The following is a 21,354-nucleotide window of genomic DNA, read 5'->3' as shown; positions in this document are numbered from 1 at the left end:
ACCAATCTTACATCAAATTTTCCAGAGGATAGAAAAAGAGGTAATATTCTCTCATTATATGGGGTGAGAATTACTTTAATACCAAAACTTAATTAGAGCAACAACTATATATATATATAAATTTATATATATATAAATTTCTTGTGAACTTAGAGGCATAGGTCTAAACAAAATATTAACAGATTAAGTCTGCTAGTACGTATGAAAGATAAAATGCAGTCAGGTTGGTTTAATCTCAGAAACACAAGCTCAAAAAATTAAAATACACACAAATTAATGTAATTAGCCAGAATAAAAGGAAACTATATTCATCATAGTAGATGCCTTTGATATAATTCATCACCAGAGTAGAAACTTACTTAATCTGATAAACCATCTGCAAAAACCATTAGCAAGCATCATACCTAATGGAAGAAATTAAAGATTTTCCCTCTGCTAATCAAAACAAAATAAGGATGTTTGCGATCACCACTTCTATCACACATCCATCTAGTGCAGTAAGATGAGAAAAAGATGTCATAAGTATGCAAATAGAAAAGCAAGAAGTAAAACACATTATTCACAAATGATATGATTATCCCCTTAAAAAATTCAAAGCAATCTATAGAGGAAAATTGCTACAACTGAGTGACTAGCAAGTTTTCTGCATAAACTGTCAAATGAAACATAACTTTGCTTTAGAAATCAAGAGCAAAACTTTGGAAAATAAAGTGAAAGATGACTACAATGCTGTTCTAATATGATAGCATCAAATCCATAAAATACCTTGAAATAAATGTAACAAATTATATATAACATTCTTGAAGATCTCTTACATTTTAACACATTTGTGAAATTAAGGAATACAAAACTCAATGGAGGGATATTTTATGTTCACCAATCAGAAGACTTGATTTTGTAAAGTTATCGATTCTCAGATTGATCTATGGATTCATCATAATCCCAGTCAAAATCCTAGCAGATTTCTTGTGGTTGCTATTGTTTTATTTAAATTGATAAGCTGACTCGATTTTCATATGAAAAAGCAAATGTCTAAGAAGAGCCAAGACAATCCTGAACAAGATCAAACTGAAAGGTTTGTAGAGGTAGATATCAAGAATTATCTTAAACCTACAGTAGTAATTAAGACTGAGTGGTATCAGTAAGGAAAAAAGTGAACCTTTATCTCATATCATACACAAGTAATAATTCAGTGGATTGGATTTCTAAATTTAAATGATTAAAAATTATAATGCTACCAGGAAAAAAATGTGGAAAATTTAAACTATAACCATAGTGGAGGCAAATCCTTTTAAATAGAATACAAAAAGCATTAGTGACAAAGGAAAGATTGATAAATTGAATTTAATTACCATTAAAACTCCTGTTAATGTAAACCAGAGAGAAAAAATGTAAGTGGAAAAAGACATTTACAGTATATGTATACATATGTGTGTGTGTGTGTGTGTGTATATATCTTTGAAAAGACTCATTTAGAATATTACAAATGCATACAAATCAATTTAAATAACATAAAGAAATTAGGCAATAATCTAAAGAGGTACTCCACAGAAGAGGTTTTCTAAATGCCAGAAAGTATATGAGAAGCATGTGGCATTATTAGGTATCAGGAAAGACTGAAATTAAAGCCAACATGTGATACTACTACATAAAAAGACTGACATTTTTCTAAGAGACAATATTAGGACTTGTGCAATTTAAAAGAAAATTGTTTATTTTATTTTATTTTACTTTATTTTATTTCATTGTTTAGTGTAAGGGAAAGATATGAATGAAATTAGCACATCCTTTCCCTACTTAGATTTCTTGTGCTTCCAGAATCTTATTGCTAGTGTCTGAAATTCTGGAGAAGTTTTAGCCATTATCTCTTCAAATATCACTTCTTCCTCACACTCTCTAATCTTTTATTTTATAAGTTCAATTGGATGTATGTTAAGATGAATTATATCTTCTCTAGGTCTGTTAACCTCTTGTATATTTTCCATCTTTTTGTTTCTCTGGGGTGAATTCCAGGCTATTTCTTCAGATATGTATTTCCACATTGCGCTCTACTCCTTACCTACGTCTAACTCATCTATGAACAATGTTAATGTTATTTTTGTGTAAATTTTCTTTATTTTTCAAATTTAATTTGACTTTTAAAGAAAACGTATTACAGCCCTAGAATAAGATTGGATGAATAAATAGGAGTTAGCTTGTAAAAGTTAGATGATTTTGTTTTAGGCAGAAGTACATAAAATAATAACAGCTTGTATTTACTGAGTTATGTGGCTGCCACTGGGCTGATTTTCTTAAATTGTTTTCACATAGACCTTAAAACAGCCCTTGTAGCACTATCTGTGTTTTTAATGTAAAGAGTAAGGCTCAAGGTAAAATCACGTGCACTCATTTTTGCAGCAATTCAGTGGTAAAACTGGAGGGTACACTCTAAAACATTCATTGCTCCTTCTTCTAGGACACATAATCCATTAGAATAACCAGAACTGTGGTTGCCCTTCAAGGGAATTTTATAATTCCAGGCTAAACTGCATAGTTCTTTTCTGGTAATAAATCAGTTCTGGAAAGTCATCTCAGGAGTATCTTGGGACTTGTGCCTTTATTTCAGCGTTAAAGGCCAACTTGCTTAACCCTTCCCACTGTCCTAACCCTAATACTGACTATAATCTAACAAAAACAGGAAAATAAAGAACATAGCATTCATTGGCATTTATCCTATAATACCTTGTGTTATATAAGATTTCTCTACAGGTGTGATTTGTGAGGCTCATACATATCTATTTGCTTTTTAGTTTAACATCTTCCTTGCTTCGCAGTCATATGGTTTACTCTATTTTGGGGTCATAATTGGGTAAAATAATAGGTTACTTTCCTGGAAATATAGGGTATTTTTTCTAACCAGTGCATATTCAATTTTTTGGATATCTTTTTGTTTCAACAGATATAATTAAAGGTGAAATTCACCTCCTTTTCTCCCTCTCTCCCTCTCTCCCTCCTTCCTTCTTTCCTTCTTAATTACATTGACTTTTTTGAAAGATCAGGACAGTTACCTTATAGATATTTTGGATTGGTCTGATTATTTCTTCACAATATGGTTTAACATGTTCTGTACATCCTGTATTTGATTAAACTGAAAGCTAAATCTGGCTTAGCTAAATTTCAGTTGGATACTTTGGAAATAATACTTTAGAGATGATACTGTATATGCCACACGGCACCTAATCAGGAGCACAAGATGTCTGGATGTCCTGATATGAATGAATGTTTCTAAGTTTCATCGATGGGTTAAGTTGGCTCCAGACACATTTCTTCATTTTAAAGTTGTGTTTTTTCCTCTTGCAGTTCTATGTGGGATGTTACTTGGGTGCAATAGCAGTAATCAGTTCCTCATCAATCTTTCATCTAATGGTTGCTAATGAACTCTGAATATTTCCTTGAATTAGTTCTTTCAATGGGGTGCACCAATTCTGAGTGAATAATTTGTACTGTTCTACTCTTCGACTGTCAACTACTGTAAATAGGTAAACAGTGAATACTTCACTGAGAGCAAAACATCTTAGAGAAAGGCTACAGCACCCAGATAATCCTTTTTTGGGTTACTGATGATTTGGGGTGTTTTCATTTAATATTTAAATGAATCTAAAGCATGACTACACTATTCTTTCAGCTGATTAAACCATGTTAAGTGTGAATTTAAAGGAGCATCTAGTTGACATTTACAAGACACTAAGTGACTCCAGCAATAACCTGGAATGTAAGTAGATTAATCATAGTCCTCTCAAGTGGAATTCTATGTAGAGCTTGTTTATCAAAGTGGAGTGTAAAGGAATAAATCAGATACGATTGTAGAAATGTAGGCAGAAGAATGCAAAGGATTGTCACTTTTTTTCTCTAATTCTTTAGATATAAAATCTGGTTTCAATTGCATTATTAAAGAAATGAGAAATGTTTAAGAAGCTTCAAAATAACTTGTGTAAAACAAAAATTTCGTATTGAAAGAACTCCAAAGTTTTTTTTTTTTTTTTTTGAGCAGAAGCAGTGTTTCTGTCTGGAACTCTTCTTTAAACCTTATCTTTGTTTTGCAGCTGTACCTGGAAAGAAGGAAGAGAAAACAACCAAGACAGTGGAGCAAGGTAAAAAAAAATGAAGGAGGTTGACATTATCTTCTTTAGAAAGACAACAGCATGCGGAGGAAAGCACTGGATTCAGACAGGCGGAAGACAATAACCTTTAAGTCTGTTGCTCTTTATCACTGTCCTTGCATGTTTTTCTGTGCCAGGGAGAATGTGAGACAGCAATCTGGGTTGGTCTTTCTTTTGTGTAACTAAACTTTGAATATCAGTTCCGAACAGGAAAACTCCACAAACTGCTTAATTACATCAGGAGACATGCTGAAGATTGTTGGGAATAAGACAATGATCCAGGGAAACTGGTAGACATATTCCTATTTGATTTGTGGTTTTAACACCACCTTACTGATCATAATTTGAAAAATAAAGATGGCCCAGTCCTATATATACAACAACTATTTCTATTGCTTGAAAAAAATAATATGTAACAGTTAGAACGAAGAAAACAACAGCAAAAGTAAGTTGAATATATTATGATATATGACATATTATGATTTCAACTCTTCATTCTCCCAAGAGCTCTGAAATTTCAGTGTTATAAACTATAATGATATAAAATAGTTAATGCATTTTCTTTGTATTTGTGTAGCTATATCATAAATAGATCACTCCAGACTCTGCTTGAGAAAAATGCTACAGTACACTAAACTTAAAACATTAAGTGATATGGTTTCTCTTAGAGCTCAAGTGTGCTAATAATTTTAACTGTTGTTCCCTCATGTCTTTGCTTTTGTATAATACTATATTTATTATAATAAATTAAATTAGAACTTGCAATAATTTTGTCAAGAACAAAGTCTAAATGATTTCTCCTTCAAATTTGAGATGCAATTAAATTTATGAAATCCTAATATCAGAAGTGAAGAACTTTTGACATAAATATATCAAGAAAATCCTTCAATCCCTCACATGTCAAATAAATAAACTAAAGTTAAGAATTCAGTTAAGTAAAAAGATTGGTTAAGAATTTATTTCCTTGGGCTTTTCAAAATAAAATCCCGTTATCATTGCATGGAAAATGTTTTCCAATTTATTCTGGCTTCTGGGGACTCTGAAATTTTACAATTCGGTAGATGTTTCTGTCGGTTTCTTTCTGAAGAAGAGTGGAATTTTAGTTTCTGAAATATGAAGTGGGAACACTGCATCCTAATTTCAGTGTGTTCAGTTATACACGTTTCTGAGTCTAAATTTATTCTTTAAAAAATAAAGATAATTATCCCTGACCTGCCTATCTGACAAGATGTTCTACAGGTCAAACATGAAAACATATGTGAAAGGATATTAAAATTTGTAAACTTCTAGATAAGCATGTAACACATACTTAGGCATTTGTTCTTATAAAATCAATTTCAACACAGATGACATAAATTATCAAACTACTTTGATTTCATTGAGTTTATAGCTTTCCCCCTCTAGTATAAACGTGCTGATTACTCATGACATTCATAGGTTGTTTTCATAGCCACAATATATCAAAAGAAAATTGACTAGAATATGAAACACCCATGCCAATAATAGTACCGAACAGACAACTGATTTGAAAACAGATTGTTTCTTTCTTCTTATCATCACATTGGTGTCAGTTTCATTAATTCTATAATGTCTCCTCTAGTGGACAAGAGACTGGAAATGGTTCATAAAGATATGATCTTACTCCTTCAGATGATTTTATAATTTTGTCTACTAAAATCTTTTATCTTATCAAAGCTTAGGCTCTTGCATTGTGTGAAAATGATGAGGTTCTTTCAGTGGCTATTTTTATATTGACTTAGTAAATCATTTCAATTTTAAATATTGTATAACAATGGCCTCATAATTTTCAACCATAACAATCATAGGAAATAATATATTTGGATATTTTGCATATTTTTATGATAGTATATCTATTACTAATAACTGATATGAAAAATAGATATTTTGTGTTTTTAATGAAGTAATATGAGAAGTGATAAATCATGACATTCTATAAATTTTCTCATATTATTCTAATAGTTATGCATAATCGTTTAAGACTTGTATACTTTGCTTTGTTATGTAGTTTTTAGTTATCTTCAGAAGTATAAATAATCTATTACTAGTTTATAATTCATTGAAATACAGTTAAATCCTCTTTAAGGATTTATTTTTATTTATTTGTTAGAACATATGCACTTTATTTAGAAACATTATGTGATTTTTGTAACTCTTAATGGAGTTTAAGTACACTTCGTGATCAAAGTATAATTGTGCATATTGAATCTCTGGACTTAAATACTTATGGATATTTCAGTATCTCAAAATTAAGTTGAAAGTTTTATTACACAATAGTGTAGTATTCAATTCTCTTAACAGTTAAAAGTCACTTCAAAAGTCAATTAAGTAGAAACAGGACAAAAAATATTTTTGGGAAATTAAATAAAATTTGATTGTCTACTAACCATCAAGAATAAATTTTAACATAATTAGTAAACATTTTATTAAGTGTAAAGTTGGAGCCTGTTGATCATAAATGTATCAGAGTTCACTTCACTATAAAAAAAGATTCAACTTTGCCTTAAATTAAGGAATGTTTCAAAATTCATAAATAGGCTAATTTGTGTCCACTTGAAGAGTTTCTTTCTTTGCTTTTGATGCTATTCTGTAAACAGTGGTTCCCTATGTAATTGTAATAGTGTTTTACATTGTCACAACACCAGGCAAAACCCAAGTGCTATTGCAAGCTTTGTAAATCTGTCACTGTCCTCATCCACCTTATCAGATTCTTCTCTTCTTTGTGTATGCACTGGTCCTTTTGAAATCTGTGATGTGTACTAATTGTAGATTTATTCCATACTTTCAAGTGAATGTTAATAATATCTAAGAGTAATGATTTCCCTGAGAAAGTTTTATCCATTTGAATATAATGAATGTTCATATTTCTTGGTGTATCAAAGTTATAACAAAAGAGGGAAATAATTTTTCATTTAAAATCAATGAAGTAAAACAAGATTTAGTTAACACAATTGTATTTAATTATTTGCTTAATATGTATTATAAAATAACTTATTTGCACATGTTGACTAAGTCATGCTGTTGACCCTCAATAAATGTTAAATTATAATAACAATATTATAGATTCCTGTGAATTCTAAACTTTTTGAAAATACTTTGTGCTTCGGTTGTTTAATATTTATTGAGCGCCCACAACTGGCTAGGCGCTGGGGAATGGGTATGAGGGGTATGGCATGGGCTTTGGAGAGAAGATAGTCTATATGAAGGCAATGCATGAAAATGAGCATACTCTTCTTGTTCATGTAGTTTATATATTTTCAAGAGAACCATTAGCAATTCAGTTCTCCACTCCACTGTCTCACTCACGTAATACATTTTACTTCTTCTTACACTTATTTTACTTAATATTATGAAAACAATTTATTCTTATAATTATTTTATCTCATTAATGGGAAATTACTTTCTAGTCCCTCCTTTTTTTTTTAGAGACAGAGTCTCACTCTATCGCCCAGGTGGCTGGAGTACAGTGGCACGATCTTGGCTCACTGCAAGCTCCACCTCCCTGGTTCACGCCATTCTCCTGCCTCAGCCTCCCAAGTTAGCTGGGACTACAGGTGCCTGCCACCTTGCCCGGCTAATTTTTTGTATTTTTAGTAGAAATGGGCTTTCACCGTCTTAGCCAGGATGGTCTCAATCTCCTGACCTCACAATCCGCCCGCCTTGGCCTCCCAAAGTGCTGGGATTACAGGCGTGAGCCACTGCGCCCGGCCTAGTCCCTCCTGTCTTAACTCTTTCCTCCCACTCACCCTATTCCTTTAATAAGAGACAGATCTAAATCCTACTTATCACAGCAGAATAATACATATTCAATGGAAGTTTGTATTGTTATTAATTTCTTATAGAGGTCTACTTGCTGCCATGCAACATTTGATTCATGTGATTCAGACATTGGTAGGATAGTCATTCAACACTAAAGAGAATTTCAGGCCCCCAAAATGGGCGATGTGTGTCAACGATGTTTGTGAGGGAATAATCAACTTTATGTGTCCCTTTGACATTCTAGACAAGATTATATAAAATAAATTATAAATGCATTATAATGTTCACCATATGATACAGCAAGAAAACACTTTTTGAGTTTAAGAAGATTATTGAGCTACTATTTTCGTTTTTTATGTATTAATATTTACTTTCACTCTATTATGCTGAAGCCTCAGTGGGTTATATCTCTTTTTCCCTTAAGAATTTTTAATAGAAAGTGTGTTACAAGCTGCTACATTACCAAGTTGAGTGGTCAGAGCAAAGATTGTTTCCTGAGAAATTTTGTTTCCTTTTTATGTATTTTTTTTCTTTTATTCACAGATTGGCTTTCCACTAAAGGCCTATTTATGAAAAGAAAAATGGATTGGTATACACTATCTTAGATAAAGTTCCTTACCATCAATTGCTGTTCCAGATCCTGGAACAAATTAATGAAGTTTAAGTTTCATACTCAATTAAATTGCAGAAATAATCTGAAACCATCGGCCCTGTGTAAAAACGCATTGTTACTGTATTCTCATTGTAAATTAAGTCACACATTTCAGGTCAAGTTAGTTTAGTAATGAAAATGAACGTTTTATCAATATTCTACACAACATTTACCTGCATCTTAGTGACTATTATTGCCCCAATTTTTATAGACCGATGATATAGCACAAGCTAGTTGTGAAGCAATGCTTTAAAAATCAAAATTTAACTCAGATCTTGGAATGGCAAAATAGTAGTTAAAAAGTTTTTCGGCCGGGCGCAGTGGCTCACGCCTGTAATCCCAGCACTTTGGGAGGCTGAGTTGGGCGGATCACGAGGTCGGGAGATTAAGACCATCCTGGCTAACACGGTGAAAGTTCGTCTCTACTAAAAATACAAAAAATTAGCCGGGCGTGGTGGCAGGCACCTGAAGTCCTAGCTACTCGGGAGGCTGAGGCGGGAGAATGGTGTGAACCCAGGAGGCAGAACTTGCAGTGAGCCGAGATTGTGCCACTGCACTCCAGCCTGGGCGACAGAATGAAACTTCGTCTTAAAAAAAAAAAAAAAAAAAAAAAAAGTTTTTCTTCATTATGACCTGAAAATCTGAGTTTTACTTCACTTGATTTTTACACAGAAAGAAAGCGAAAAATTCTTTCCCAGACAAAACATCTACATCCTCATTTCAAGCCTTTACATTACATTCCATGATCAAAAATTCTTAACTTGGAGTTAGTACTTACAACTTTGGTCTTCAAGGAAGAAGTAATTGATGATAGCCAGTGGTGATTATAAAATACCTGCGTGAACAATAGAGCACAGAGCTATCTGGAAATAATACTTCGGACTTAGTTTAGCTCTATCAATAATTAGTTCTGTGACGGGGCCACTTATTTGCTTGCATTGCCTTGTTTTAAATAAGCAAATATTATTGTATTAAGCCATCTCTAAAGGACCTTCCATCTCTAATATTGTGCAATTCTCACTTATAAGACATGTTTTCCATGCTCGAGACATTTCCACATTGCCCCCAATGCTGAAGAACAAGCTGTCTTCTGATTGCAAGTATGATCAATCAACTGGAAAGTCTAGTTTAGATTATAAAATGAAAATATCTTAAAATATTATTTAAATCTACTAAACGGACTGATAATATTTAAAGTTTTGCTGATATGTTACATTACACTTAAATTTCAAAAATGTCTCAGCATCAAGGCATGCCATCAGATGCCAAATTAGATGCATAAAATGCTTTAAGTAAGGTTGTAAGCATGAGAATTAGTAAAAATAGCACACAGGATATAGAAATGATGCCCTTGATACATGCACAAAAATACTATAAAAAATGGAACAAAAGAATATACTGTCTCTGGAGATAGGATAATGCAGATAACAACTTTATATGACTGGTGGTTTCTGATTGTTTTTACAACATGGCAATAATTACTTTGTACTGTCAGTTTTTCACATATTATATTCGGTTAGCAAAATTTTTGCAAATTAATTGATACAATGGAAGGAAAAAAAGTTTGGCTTTAGGATATTTAAATCCTTATCACTGGAAGCATATAAATTTAAATTCCTTTCAGGGTACCACAAGTTCCTTTGCTACCAAGCCTCAGTGTGACTTTGTAGCCAAGGCTCGCTGCCTCATTACCCCACTTTCTCCATTCATGAATCACATTAACTTTCACACTCCATGGTATGCTTTTTTTTAATGTTTGAAATGCCTTTTTAATTCTTCTTTCATGGCAAATTTTATCAGTTTTTGAATCCATCACAAATGCCAGTGTTTCTGTGAAGTCTTCTTTCATTTTCTCAGGTCGAGTTTGCCAGTCTTTCTGCAATGCACCCAGAGTTCTGAGCCCTCTATCACTGTATTTAATCTATGTGGATGCATTACAACACAGTTCGAACCCCACACAGTCTTCCTTGTTTTTCCAGCTCCCAGTAGAAAAGAGACACTCAATAAATATCTATTAAATATAATATGGTTTATATTTTAAAACACAAACTTGTGTCCTCCTTTTATAATATCATTTTCAAGAGAAAGGACTCGAGGGGTCCTGGACTTCTTTATCCACAAGGGAGGCACGCTGTCACTCTGGTAAGCACAACAAAAAGAACAGTTTCTGGTTTGTTGAGAGGGCATTGGCTTTTATTTTACTCCAACCAAACCCTTTTTGAGAGTCTTGGGCCTCAATTTTCTTTCTGTGTACATATCCATCGCAAAGATCACAATACAGTTAGTGTGGAGATTTTTTAAAAAGATTAATAAGGAGTAAGGAAAGGATCCAGTTTCAGCTTTCTACTTATGGCTAGCCAAATTTTCCCAGCACCATTTATTAAATAGGGAATTCTTTCCCCATTTCTTGTTTTTCTCAGGTTTGTCAAAGATCAGATGGATGTAGATGTGTGGTATTATTTCTAAGGACTCTGTTCTATTCCATTGGTCTATATCTCTGTTTTGATACCAGTACCATGCTGTTTTGGTTACTGTAGCCTTGTAGTATAGTTTGAAGTCAGGTAGCGTGATGCCTCCAGCTTTGTTCTTTTGACTCAGGACTGTCTTGGCAATGCGGGCTCTTTTTTGGTTCCATATGAGCTTTAAAGCAGTTTTTTCCAATTCTGTGAAGAAACTCATTGGTAGCTTGATGGGGATGGCATTGAATCTATAAATTACCTTGGGCAGTATGGCCATTTTCATGATATTGATTCTTCCTATCCATGAGCATGGTATGCTCTTCCATTTGTTTGTGTCCTCTTTGATTTCACTGAGCAGTGGTTTGTAGTTCTCCTTGAAGAGGTCCTTTACATCCCTTGTAAGTTGGATTCCTAGGTATTTTATTCTCTTTGAAGCAATTGTGAATGGAAGTTCATTCCTGATTTGGCTTTCTGTTTGTCTGTTACTGGTGTATAAGAATGCTTGTGATTTTTGCACATTAATTTTGTATCCTGAGACTTTGCTGAAGTTTCTTATCAGCGTTAGGAGATTTTGGGCTGAGACGATGCAGTTTTCTAAATATACAATCATGTCATCTGCAAACAGGGACAATTTGACTTCTTCTTTTCCTAACTGAATACCCTTGATTTCTTTCTCTTGCCTGATTGCCCTAGCCAGAACTTCCAACACTATGTTGAATAGGAGTGGTGAGAGAGGGCACCCCTGTCTTGTGCCAGTTTTCAAAGGGAATTTTTCCAGTTTTTGCCCATTCAGTATGATATTAGCTGTGGGTTTGTCATAAATAGCTTTTATTATTTTGAGATATGTTCCATCAATACCGAATTTATTGAGCGTTTTTAGCATGAAGAGCTGTTGAATTTTGTCAAAGACCTTTTCTGCATCTATTGAGATAACCATGTGGTTCTTGTCTTTGGTTCTGTTTATATGCTGGATTACGTTTATTGATTTGCGTATGTCGAACCAGTCTTGCATCCCAGGGATGAAGCCCACTTGATCATGGTGAATAAGCTTTTTGATGTGCTGCTGGATCCAGTTTGCCAGTATTTTATTGAGGATTTTTGCATCGATGTTCATCAGGGATATTGGTCTAAAATTCTCTTTTTTTATTGTGTCTCTGCCAGGCTTAGGTATCAGGATGATGTTGGCCTCATAAAATGAGTTAGGGAGGATTCCCTCTTTTTCTATTTATTGAAATAGTTTCAGAAGGAATGGTACCAGCTCCTCCTTGTACCTCTGGTAGAATTCAGCTGTGAATCCATCTGGTCCTGGACTTTTTTGGTGGGTAGGCTATTAATTGTTGCCTCAATTTCAGAGCCTGCTATTGGTCTATTCAGGGATTCAGCTTCTTCCTGGTTTAGTCTTGGGAGAGTGTACGTGTCCAGGAAATTATCCATTTCTTCTAGATTTTCTAGTTAATTTGTGTAGAGGTGTTTATAGTATTCTCTGATGGTAGTTTGTATTTCTGTGGGGTCGGTGGTGATATCCCCTTTATCATTTTTTATTGCATCTATTTGATTCTTCTCTCTTTTCTTCTTTATTAGCCTTGCTAGCGGTCTATCAATTTTGTTGATCTTTTCAAAAAACCAACTCCTGGATTCATTGATTTTTTGGAGGGTTTTTTTGGTCTCTATCTCCTTCAGTTCTGCTCTGATCTTAGTTATTTCTTGCCTTCTGCTAGCTTTTGAATGTGTTTGCTCTTGCTTCTCTAGTTCTTTTAATTGTGATGTTAGAGTGTCCATTTTGATCTTTCCTGCTTTCTCTTGTGGGCATTTAGTGCTATAAATTTCCCTCTACACACTGCTTTAAATGTGTCCCAGAGATTCTGGTATGTTGTATCTTTGTTCTCATTGGTTTCAAAGAACATCTTTGTTTCTGCCTTCATTTCGTTATGTACCCAGTAGTCACTCAGGAGCAGGTTGTTCAGTTTCCATGTAGTTGAGCGGTTTTGATTGAGTTTCTTAGTCCTGAGTTCTAGTTTGATTGCACTGTGGTCTGAGAGACAGTTTGTTATAATTTCTGTTCTTGTACATTTGCTGAGGAGTGCTTTACTTCCAATTATGTGGTCAGTTTTGGAAAAAGTGTGATGTGTTGCTGAGAAGAATGTATATTCTGTTGATTTGGGGTGGAGAGTTCTGTAAATGTCTATTAGGTCTGCTTGCTGCAATTAATTCAAGATGGATTAGAGACTTAAATGTTAGACCTAATACCATAAAAACCCTAGAAGAAAACCTAGGTAATACCATTCAGGACATAGGCATGGGCAAGGACTTCATGTCTAAAACACCAAAAGCAATAGCAACAAAAGCCAAAATTGACAAATGGGATCTAATTAAACTAAAGAGCTTCTGCACAGCAAAAGAAACTACCATCAGAGTGAACAGGCAACCTACAGAATAGGAGAAACTTTTTTCAATCTACTCATCTGACAAAGGGCTAATATCCGGAACCTACAAAGAACTCAAACAAATTTACAAGAAAAAAACAACCTCATCAAAAAGTGGGCAAAGGATATGAACAGACATTTCTCAAAAGAAGACATTCATACAGCCAACAGACACATGAAAAAATGCTCATCATCACTCGCCATCAGAGAAATGCAAATCAAAACCACAATGAGATATCATCTCACACCAGTTAGAATGGCAATCATTCAAAAGTCAGGAAACAACAGGTGCTCGAGAGGATGTGGAGAAATAGGGACACATTTACACTGTTGGTGGGATTGTAAACTAGTTCAACCATTATGGAAAACAGTATGGCGATTCCTCAAGGATCTAGAACTAGAAGTACCATGTGACCCAGCCATCCCATTACTGGGTATATACTCAAAGGATTATAAATCATGCTGCCATAAAGACACATGCACACATATGTTTATTGCGGCACTATTCACAATAGCAAAGACTTGGAATCAACCCAAATGTCCATCAGTGACAGACTGGATTAAGAAAATGTGGCACATATACACCATGGAATACTATGCAGCCATAAAAAAGGATGAGTCTGTGTCCTTTGTAGGGACATGGATGCAGCTGGAAACCATCATTCTCAGCAAACTATCGCAAGAACAGAAAACCAAACAGCGCGTGTTCTCACTCATAGGTGGGAACTGAACAATGAGATCACTTGGACTCGGGAAGGGGAACATCACACACTGGGGCCTATCATGGGGAGGGGGGAGGGGGGAAGGATTGCATTGAGAGTTATACCTGATGTAAATGACGAGTTGATGGGTGCTAATGAGTTGATGGGTGCAGCACAGCAACATGGCACAAGTATACATATGTAACAAACCTGCACGTTATGCACATGTACCCTAGAACTTAAAGTATAATAATAATAATAAAAGATTAATAAACATCTAAAATATAAAAATTCAAATTCAACAATACATAAAAAGAATTATACGTGACCAAGTGGAATTTATTCCAGATATGCAAGTCTACTTCAACATTTGAAAAATGTTTAAGTAATCTATAACATCAACAGGCTAAAGAAGGAAAAAACACATGATCTTATGAATAGTAATGGTAAAAGCATTTGAGGAAATCTAGCACCCATGGTTAAAACCTCTCAGCAAACTAGGAATAGACAGAAAATTCTTAAACTTGATAAATAATTTTTACAAAATTCCTACAGCTAACATTCTATTTAATGGTGCAAAATTAAAAGTGCTCTTGCTAAGGTCAGAAACACGACAAGGATGTTTGCTCTCATACCACTTCATCAACATTATACTGAAAGTTTTAGCGAATACAACAATATAAGAAAAGGAAATAAGTGGTATATAAGTTGGGAAGAAAAAAAAATTAAACTGTATTTGTTCAAAGATCACATACTTACTTATTTAGACAATTCCAAAAACTTCCCGGAACTAACCAGAGAATATGACAGGGTTTCAGAGCACAAAGATAATATGCAAAAGTCAATTGCTCTCATATATCAGTAATGAAAAATTTGAATGAACAAGATTAAAAACACAATGATCACTTATATTGTCACCAAAAACATAAACACTTAGGTATATTTTAAAATTATGTATAAGATCTGTTGGAAGGAAACTACATAAAAGAAATAAACAGAAACTAAATAAATTGAGAAATACTCCATATTCATTGATAGAATGACTCAGTACTGTCAAGCTGCCAATTCTTCCTAAATTGAGCTACAGATTCAACACAATTCCGAAAAAATTCTAGCAAGTTATCTTGTGGCTATTGACAAACTAATTCTAAAGTTTATAAGAAAAAGCAAAAGACCCAGAAGACCCAACACAGCATTGGAAAAGAATAATTAAGTGGCAAACTGACACTACTGAACTTCACAACTTACTGTAAAAATACAGTAATCAAGACAGTATGATATTAATGAAAGAATAGACAAATCAATGAAAGAGAATAGAGAACTCAGAAATGCACTCACAAAAATAGAATCAGCTGATCTTTGACGAAGGAGAAATAACAATTTACTGGAGAAAGGATAGACTTTTGAACAAATGGGTGTCAAAACAACTGGACATCCATAAACAAAAATAAAAAAGACAACAAAAAACCCTCAAAAATGGACTTTACATCCTCCACAAGAAAATTAACTCAAAGTGGATCATAGACCTAAATGTAAAACATAAAACTATAAAACTCCTGGGAAATAACGTAGAAGATTTAGGTGTCCTTGTGTTTGACAATGACATTTTAAATAAAACACCAAAGACACAGTCCATGAAAGAAAAAAAATTATAAGTTGGGCTTATAAGATGTACAGATGGCAATAAACATATGAAAAGATGTTCGACATAACATATAATTAGATTAAAACAATGAGATACCAATACACACCTATTAGAACAGCTAAAATCCAAAGCACTGACAATACAAAATGCTGGGGAGGATGTAGAGCAACAGAAACTCTCATTCTTTGCTTGCGGAAATGCAAAAAGACAATCTGGCAGTTTCTTAGAAAACTAACCTTAGTCTCATGATGCAATCCAGCAATTATACTCCTTGGTATGTATCCAAATAAGCTGAAAATTTACATATATGCAAAAACCTGCATACGAATGTTTATATCAGCTTTATTCGTATTTCCTAAAACTAGGAAGCAACCAAGATGTCCTTCAACAGGTGAACAGATAAATAAATTCTGGTACATTAATACAATGAGATTTTTATTCAGTGTGGAAAATACATGAGCTCTCAAGCCACAAAACTGCATAGAAGAACCTTAAATCATATTTCTAAGTGAAATATGACAATGTGAAGAGTCAACATGTTGTATAATTACAACTGTATAATATTTTGGAAAAGGCAAAACTGTGGAGAAAGTTAAAAACTCAGTGGTTACTAGGGTTTGGGGAGAAGAAAAGAGTGAATAAGTGTAGCACAGAGAATTTTTAGGATAATGAAATTATTCTGAATGAAATGTGCAATGGCAGATATGTGTCATTATACTTTTGTCAAAATCTATAAGAAGTATAAAACTAAGAGTGAACTCTAGTGTAAACTACGGACTTTGGTTGATAATGATGTATCAATATTGCTTCTTGGATGCTAATAAATGTACCACACTCTTGAGGGATACTGATGGTGATAGAGCCTAAGTGTGCTTCAAGAAGGTATCTTAGTTTGGGCTGCTATAACAAACTACCATAGACTGGGTGGCTTACAAACAACAAAAATTTATTTCTCACAGATCTGGAGGCTGGAAGCCTAAAATCAGGCTGCTAGAATGGTGATGTGCTGTGAGAGCCCTCTTCTGGATTGCAGACGGCTGTCTTTTTGTATCTTGACATGCAGAAAGAGGGCAAGAGAGCTCTCTGGGGTTCCTTTTATTTTTCTAAGGCCACTAATTTTATTAATGAAGGTTCCATGCTGATGACCTAATTATCTCACAGAGGTGCCACCTCCTAATATCATCACATTGGGAGTAGGATTTCAACATATGAATTTTGAAGGGACACATTCAGATTGTTACAGAAAGAATGTACAGGAACTCTGCACTTTCTGATTAGTTTTACAGTAATCATAAATCTGCTTTAAAAATTAAGGTCTATTAATATTTTTAAGTGCATGGAAATCTTGAATTAGTCCAGTTCACTAAGTTAATTTTGAAGTATATTTTGAAATTCTATACAGTGAGTAGCAGAAAGATACATTAAAAGTCTCCTTTAGTTTGATTATATTAATAATTATTCAGTTAACATTTTTTCTTATATTCAATTATATTTCTTCAACTTTTCAGTATATATCATCTTATGAATTAAGTTTCATTTTGAATAGTTACACTATAATGATAATGATTCTTGAGATCCCACATAAATGTGTTTTAGGACAGGATTTCCATTTTAAAAAGTTCAAAAGACAATATAGAATATGTATAATGAATGATATTGTTATAGAAATAAAGAATGTATTCTATCTTAAATGAATGGATTATCAGAGGTTATTACAAAAAATAAATGGTCATAAATGTGTAATATATGTGTGTGAGATTACTGAACTTTGGAAAGTCACTCAAAATTTCTTAGATAACAAAAAAATAAAATGTGAGGTAAACATTAGATTTAAATATACATAATTTTCTTTTTTTTTTTCCAGGAAAACTATCAGATATTGGCCATTTCATTTTATTTGATATTTTTGCCAGACTAGGATTACAAATTGGAAAATAGCTAATCATGAAAGATGCTTATAATGATGATCAGGCTACTGTGTAAAGATTTGACAATAAGTTTCTTGATAAAATGTGATTGGCACAAAATTTAGCAAATTTATTAACTCATTCAACAAATAGTTGTGGAATTTCTAGTATGTGTTAGACTACCTAGTTCCTGCTTCAGACATATAATTTGCAAGACTGTGGCAGGCTGGCAATCATAAAGAACATTGATGTTATCTGGTGCTTCAAACGTACATCCTGTTCACTTTTAGGGACAATTTGTGGTAATATCTACTTTATAATCCGGGAAGCTCCCAGAGGCATAGTGTAGAAGTTTAACACTAACTTTGACATCTCATAGCCTGGATTCAAATTTTCCGTTGGTAATTTACTAGCTGTGACCTTGGGCAAGTTATTTACCTCTTAGCTTCAGGTAAAACATCTATAAAATTATGGATAACACCTACCTCATTGGAGACAAGTGAGAAGTTAAAGCGATCTTATGTTAAAAATGCCTAACTACACAAAATAATGCTTCATCATTATACATGGATACCGGAATTTCCTTGAGCCCTACCCTCAAGGAAATTACAATATTGTAATAAAGTTATTATCTTAATTTAAACAGGGAAGCTTTAACATCTTAAATTGACGTGACTCCACTAGAAAAATTTCATGACTAATAAAGTTTTCTTTGAAAAAGTCTTTAGTGGTTCAGTAACTAACCCTGTCCCTAAGATATCCTAGTTCATCTCATCTCCCTAACATTAAAATAGAAGTTAACAGAATGCATATCTAATTTCTTATCAAATAAAGGAGGGCTAATTTTATGTTTTTATACCTTTACATATTGCTGATCTTTCTGAAAGAGCTGGATAGAGATGAACTAAAGTGCACCCTACTAATTTTGATTAGTAGTCAGATTATTAAGGCGCATAAGGATCAGAATATCAAAGTGTGTATATATGAATATTACAATGCTTGCAGCCAAGCTACACAGCCTCAAAGCCAAGTAATTACGAAATTGAACCAGAATTTAGTCAAAGGAAAAGGGTATTCAGATTGTTTCAAGAGAAGCCTCTCAGCTAAGGTAATTTGAAGAACTATACTACTATAAGGAAGAGCTTATCAAAAAGACTAGAATACTGAGACTACTGCATAAGACTGTTATTTTGCATTCTTATGCCATTGTATATGTCACCATTTTAACATGCCGATATAGCCCAGCTTGTCTAGAATATACAAGTGTAATTGAAGGAAGCTCTTCAAAGAAGTATTTACAAAGTGTTATATAGTATTTTCTAGTTGATGCTTTTAGAATTCATTTATTCTCCATCCCCCCAATCTGTTAAATATATAACTTAAATTTGAGAGAATAGTCTAATTTCCCTTATTTACAATTTCTTGAGGAATATCTTCCCATAGTCTTCACATACTGACAACACTGTTCAGATGTCATTCAAGAAAATTTTATATTATGTTTTTGAATTGGTTTGTCCAGTTAGAGATAGAGGATTACCTAGGTTGCAAAATTTTATTCTTTTTAAATAAAACATAAAGACTATGAAATAAATAAAATGAAGTTTCCAAGTTTAAAAACATAGCAATGTATAGATATAATTCAACTGGAAATGCTGTAAGGATTTTAAAACACATATTCAGGAAAAATAAGTAAAATGTTAAAAAAATAGATGTACCAAGTTCTTTAGCCCATAGAATACAGAACAGTTAAATGTATCATTATGACGAAGTTAAAGTTGGTATCCTGACCAAGTTATCTCTAATTACAAAGTTAATGAACAGTGTCTCCAGTAGAATTAGTCTGTTATATGTTTCAGAAGAATTCAAAATTACTGTTACATAAAGCATCAATATATTATTATTTCCTTCATGATAATTATAAACACAGTCTTTTAAACCATTTAGGCAACTGGAAAATTATGTCTCTGTATTTAATTATAAATTTTATATGTTGGAGTTTGTAGTAGATTGAAAATATTATAAAATATCTTTCCTAAAATATCCTGGCTTATCAAACTTGCATTCGAATTAAAATAAAACAAACAGACATTCATGTAAGGGATTCACATATTAACTATGAAAACAATCATGCAATTAATCACTATTAGATAACTTCAGGAACAGTGCAGTATCATGTTAGGAAGCAACCAAAAGATGTTATGAGACAATTTTATTTTTTTAATACTGTGTGATGATGTACATTATAAGTTACACTCTGGAACATTATCAGGTATCGTTGCACTTTCAGATAAAGCTTGTCAGGTGGTTCTTTATAATTATTCTTTCCATCAGAAGAAAAGTCCAAAAAGTTTGGTACATTGGTATTGTTCATTATGTTCGTGAAAAAAAGTATCTCAGATCAGCAAGCATCTTACATCTACAAAAGTGAAAGAGAGAGAGAGTTTTTTTTTTTTTTTTTTTTTTTTTTTTTTTTTTTTTTTTTTTGAGACGGAGTCTGGCCCTGTCCACCAGGCTGGAGTGCAGTGGCGCTATCTCAGCTCACTGCAAGCTCCGCCTCCCGGGTTCCCGCCATTCTCCTGCCTCAGCCTCCGGAGTAGCTGGGACTACAGGCGCCCACCAGGGCGCCCGGCTTTTTTTTGTATTTTTGGTAGAGAAGGGGTTTCACCGTGGTCTCAATCTCCTGACCTTGTGATCCGCCCGCCTCGGCCTCCCAAAGTGCTGGGATTACAGGCGTGAGCCACTGCGCCCAGCCGAGACAGTTTTTGAAGTTATGTTTCTGAGCACTTCAGTAGAGCAAGCTGGGTAAGAAAGATTAAGAATTTTGGATTTGATTATTTATAGAACCAGAGGATCTTAACTGCATGGTAATTTTGTTCAAGCTTTCCAAATTCACTTTCTTTATTTGTTCTAGCTATGTTAGAAAGCACCAACAAAATATTTTCATTAACATCCTCATTAAATGTCACTAATGATAAAATTGAATTTATACTTGATCATTCAGAGCAATGAATAATAAATAATAGGCAGATCAATGGTATTAATAATTACTACTGTTTCCTTTAAACAGATGAACACTTGTAGTTTGGATTCAAAATGCTTATGCTTGTGTTAGGAAAGAACTCTAGGGCTGAGGATACACAGGATACTCTGTTATATGACTTTCCATTATTTCAGCCTTTTGTCTTGTCTTTTTCATGAGCCTCTTTTTTTTTTTTTTTAAGAATTCTTGCAGAAGGAAAAGGAAACACATATATGCCTTTTATATTCTACAATACAATTAAAAGTAAAAGCTCTTTGCTATTTATTTTTGGTTAAATATACTCAGGCCCATAACTTAAACTGAAAAATTCCTGGATGCATTGCTATTGAGTATTATTTTCAAAATGAATAGTTTTTATCTCAGATTATTTAAAGCTTGACGTCTATAGCTATTTTGATCGTAATCTGTATTTAAAATTTTTAAAGGTCTGGCAATAGCACATCAAAATGTATAAAATTAAGGCTATCACTACCAATACATAAATGATATATCAATGTAGACAAATTATATGAGATTGGATTTAAAACATGCTGGTAAAAAAAACAAAAATAAAAAATAAGAAAAAAAAAAAACCAGCTGAGAACACTAGTCTTTGTATGTGGGTGTGTTTT

At 33.4% G+C, this 21,354-nt stretch overlaps 1 protein-coding gene across 1 annotated transcript in view; it reads left to right on the top strand.

Moving 5' to 3' along the window:
• Positions 1-21,354, top strand: part of TRDN (triadin) — a 410,542-nt gene that overhangs the window by 266,259 nt on the left and 122,929 nt on the right. The window contains exon 21 of the mRNA XM_026455003.2: positions 4,083-4,130. Coding sequence (XP_026310788.1) covers positions 4,083-4,130 — 48 coding nt within the window. The remainder of the gene's footprint in view (positions 1-4,082; positions 4,131-21,354) is intronic.

This window comes from Piliocolobus tephrosceles, chromosome 5, assembly GCF_002776525.5.
Source record: "Piliocolobus tephrosceles isolate RC106 chromosome 5, ASM277652v3, whole genome shotgun sequence".
In the NCBI taxonomy this organism is placed as follows: Eukaryota; Metazoa; Chordata; class Mammalia; order Primates; family Cercopithecidae; genus Piliocolobus; species Piliocolobus tephrosceles.
This window is presented reverse-complemented; position numbering and strand designations above follow the sequence as displayed.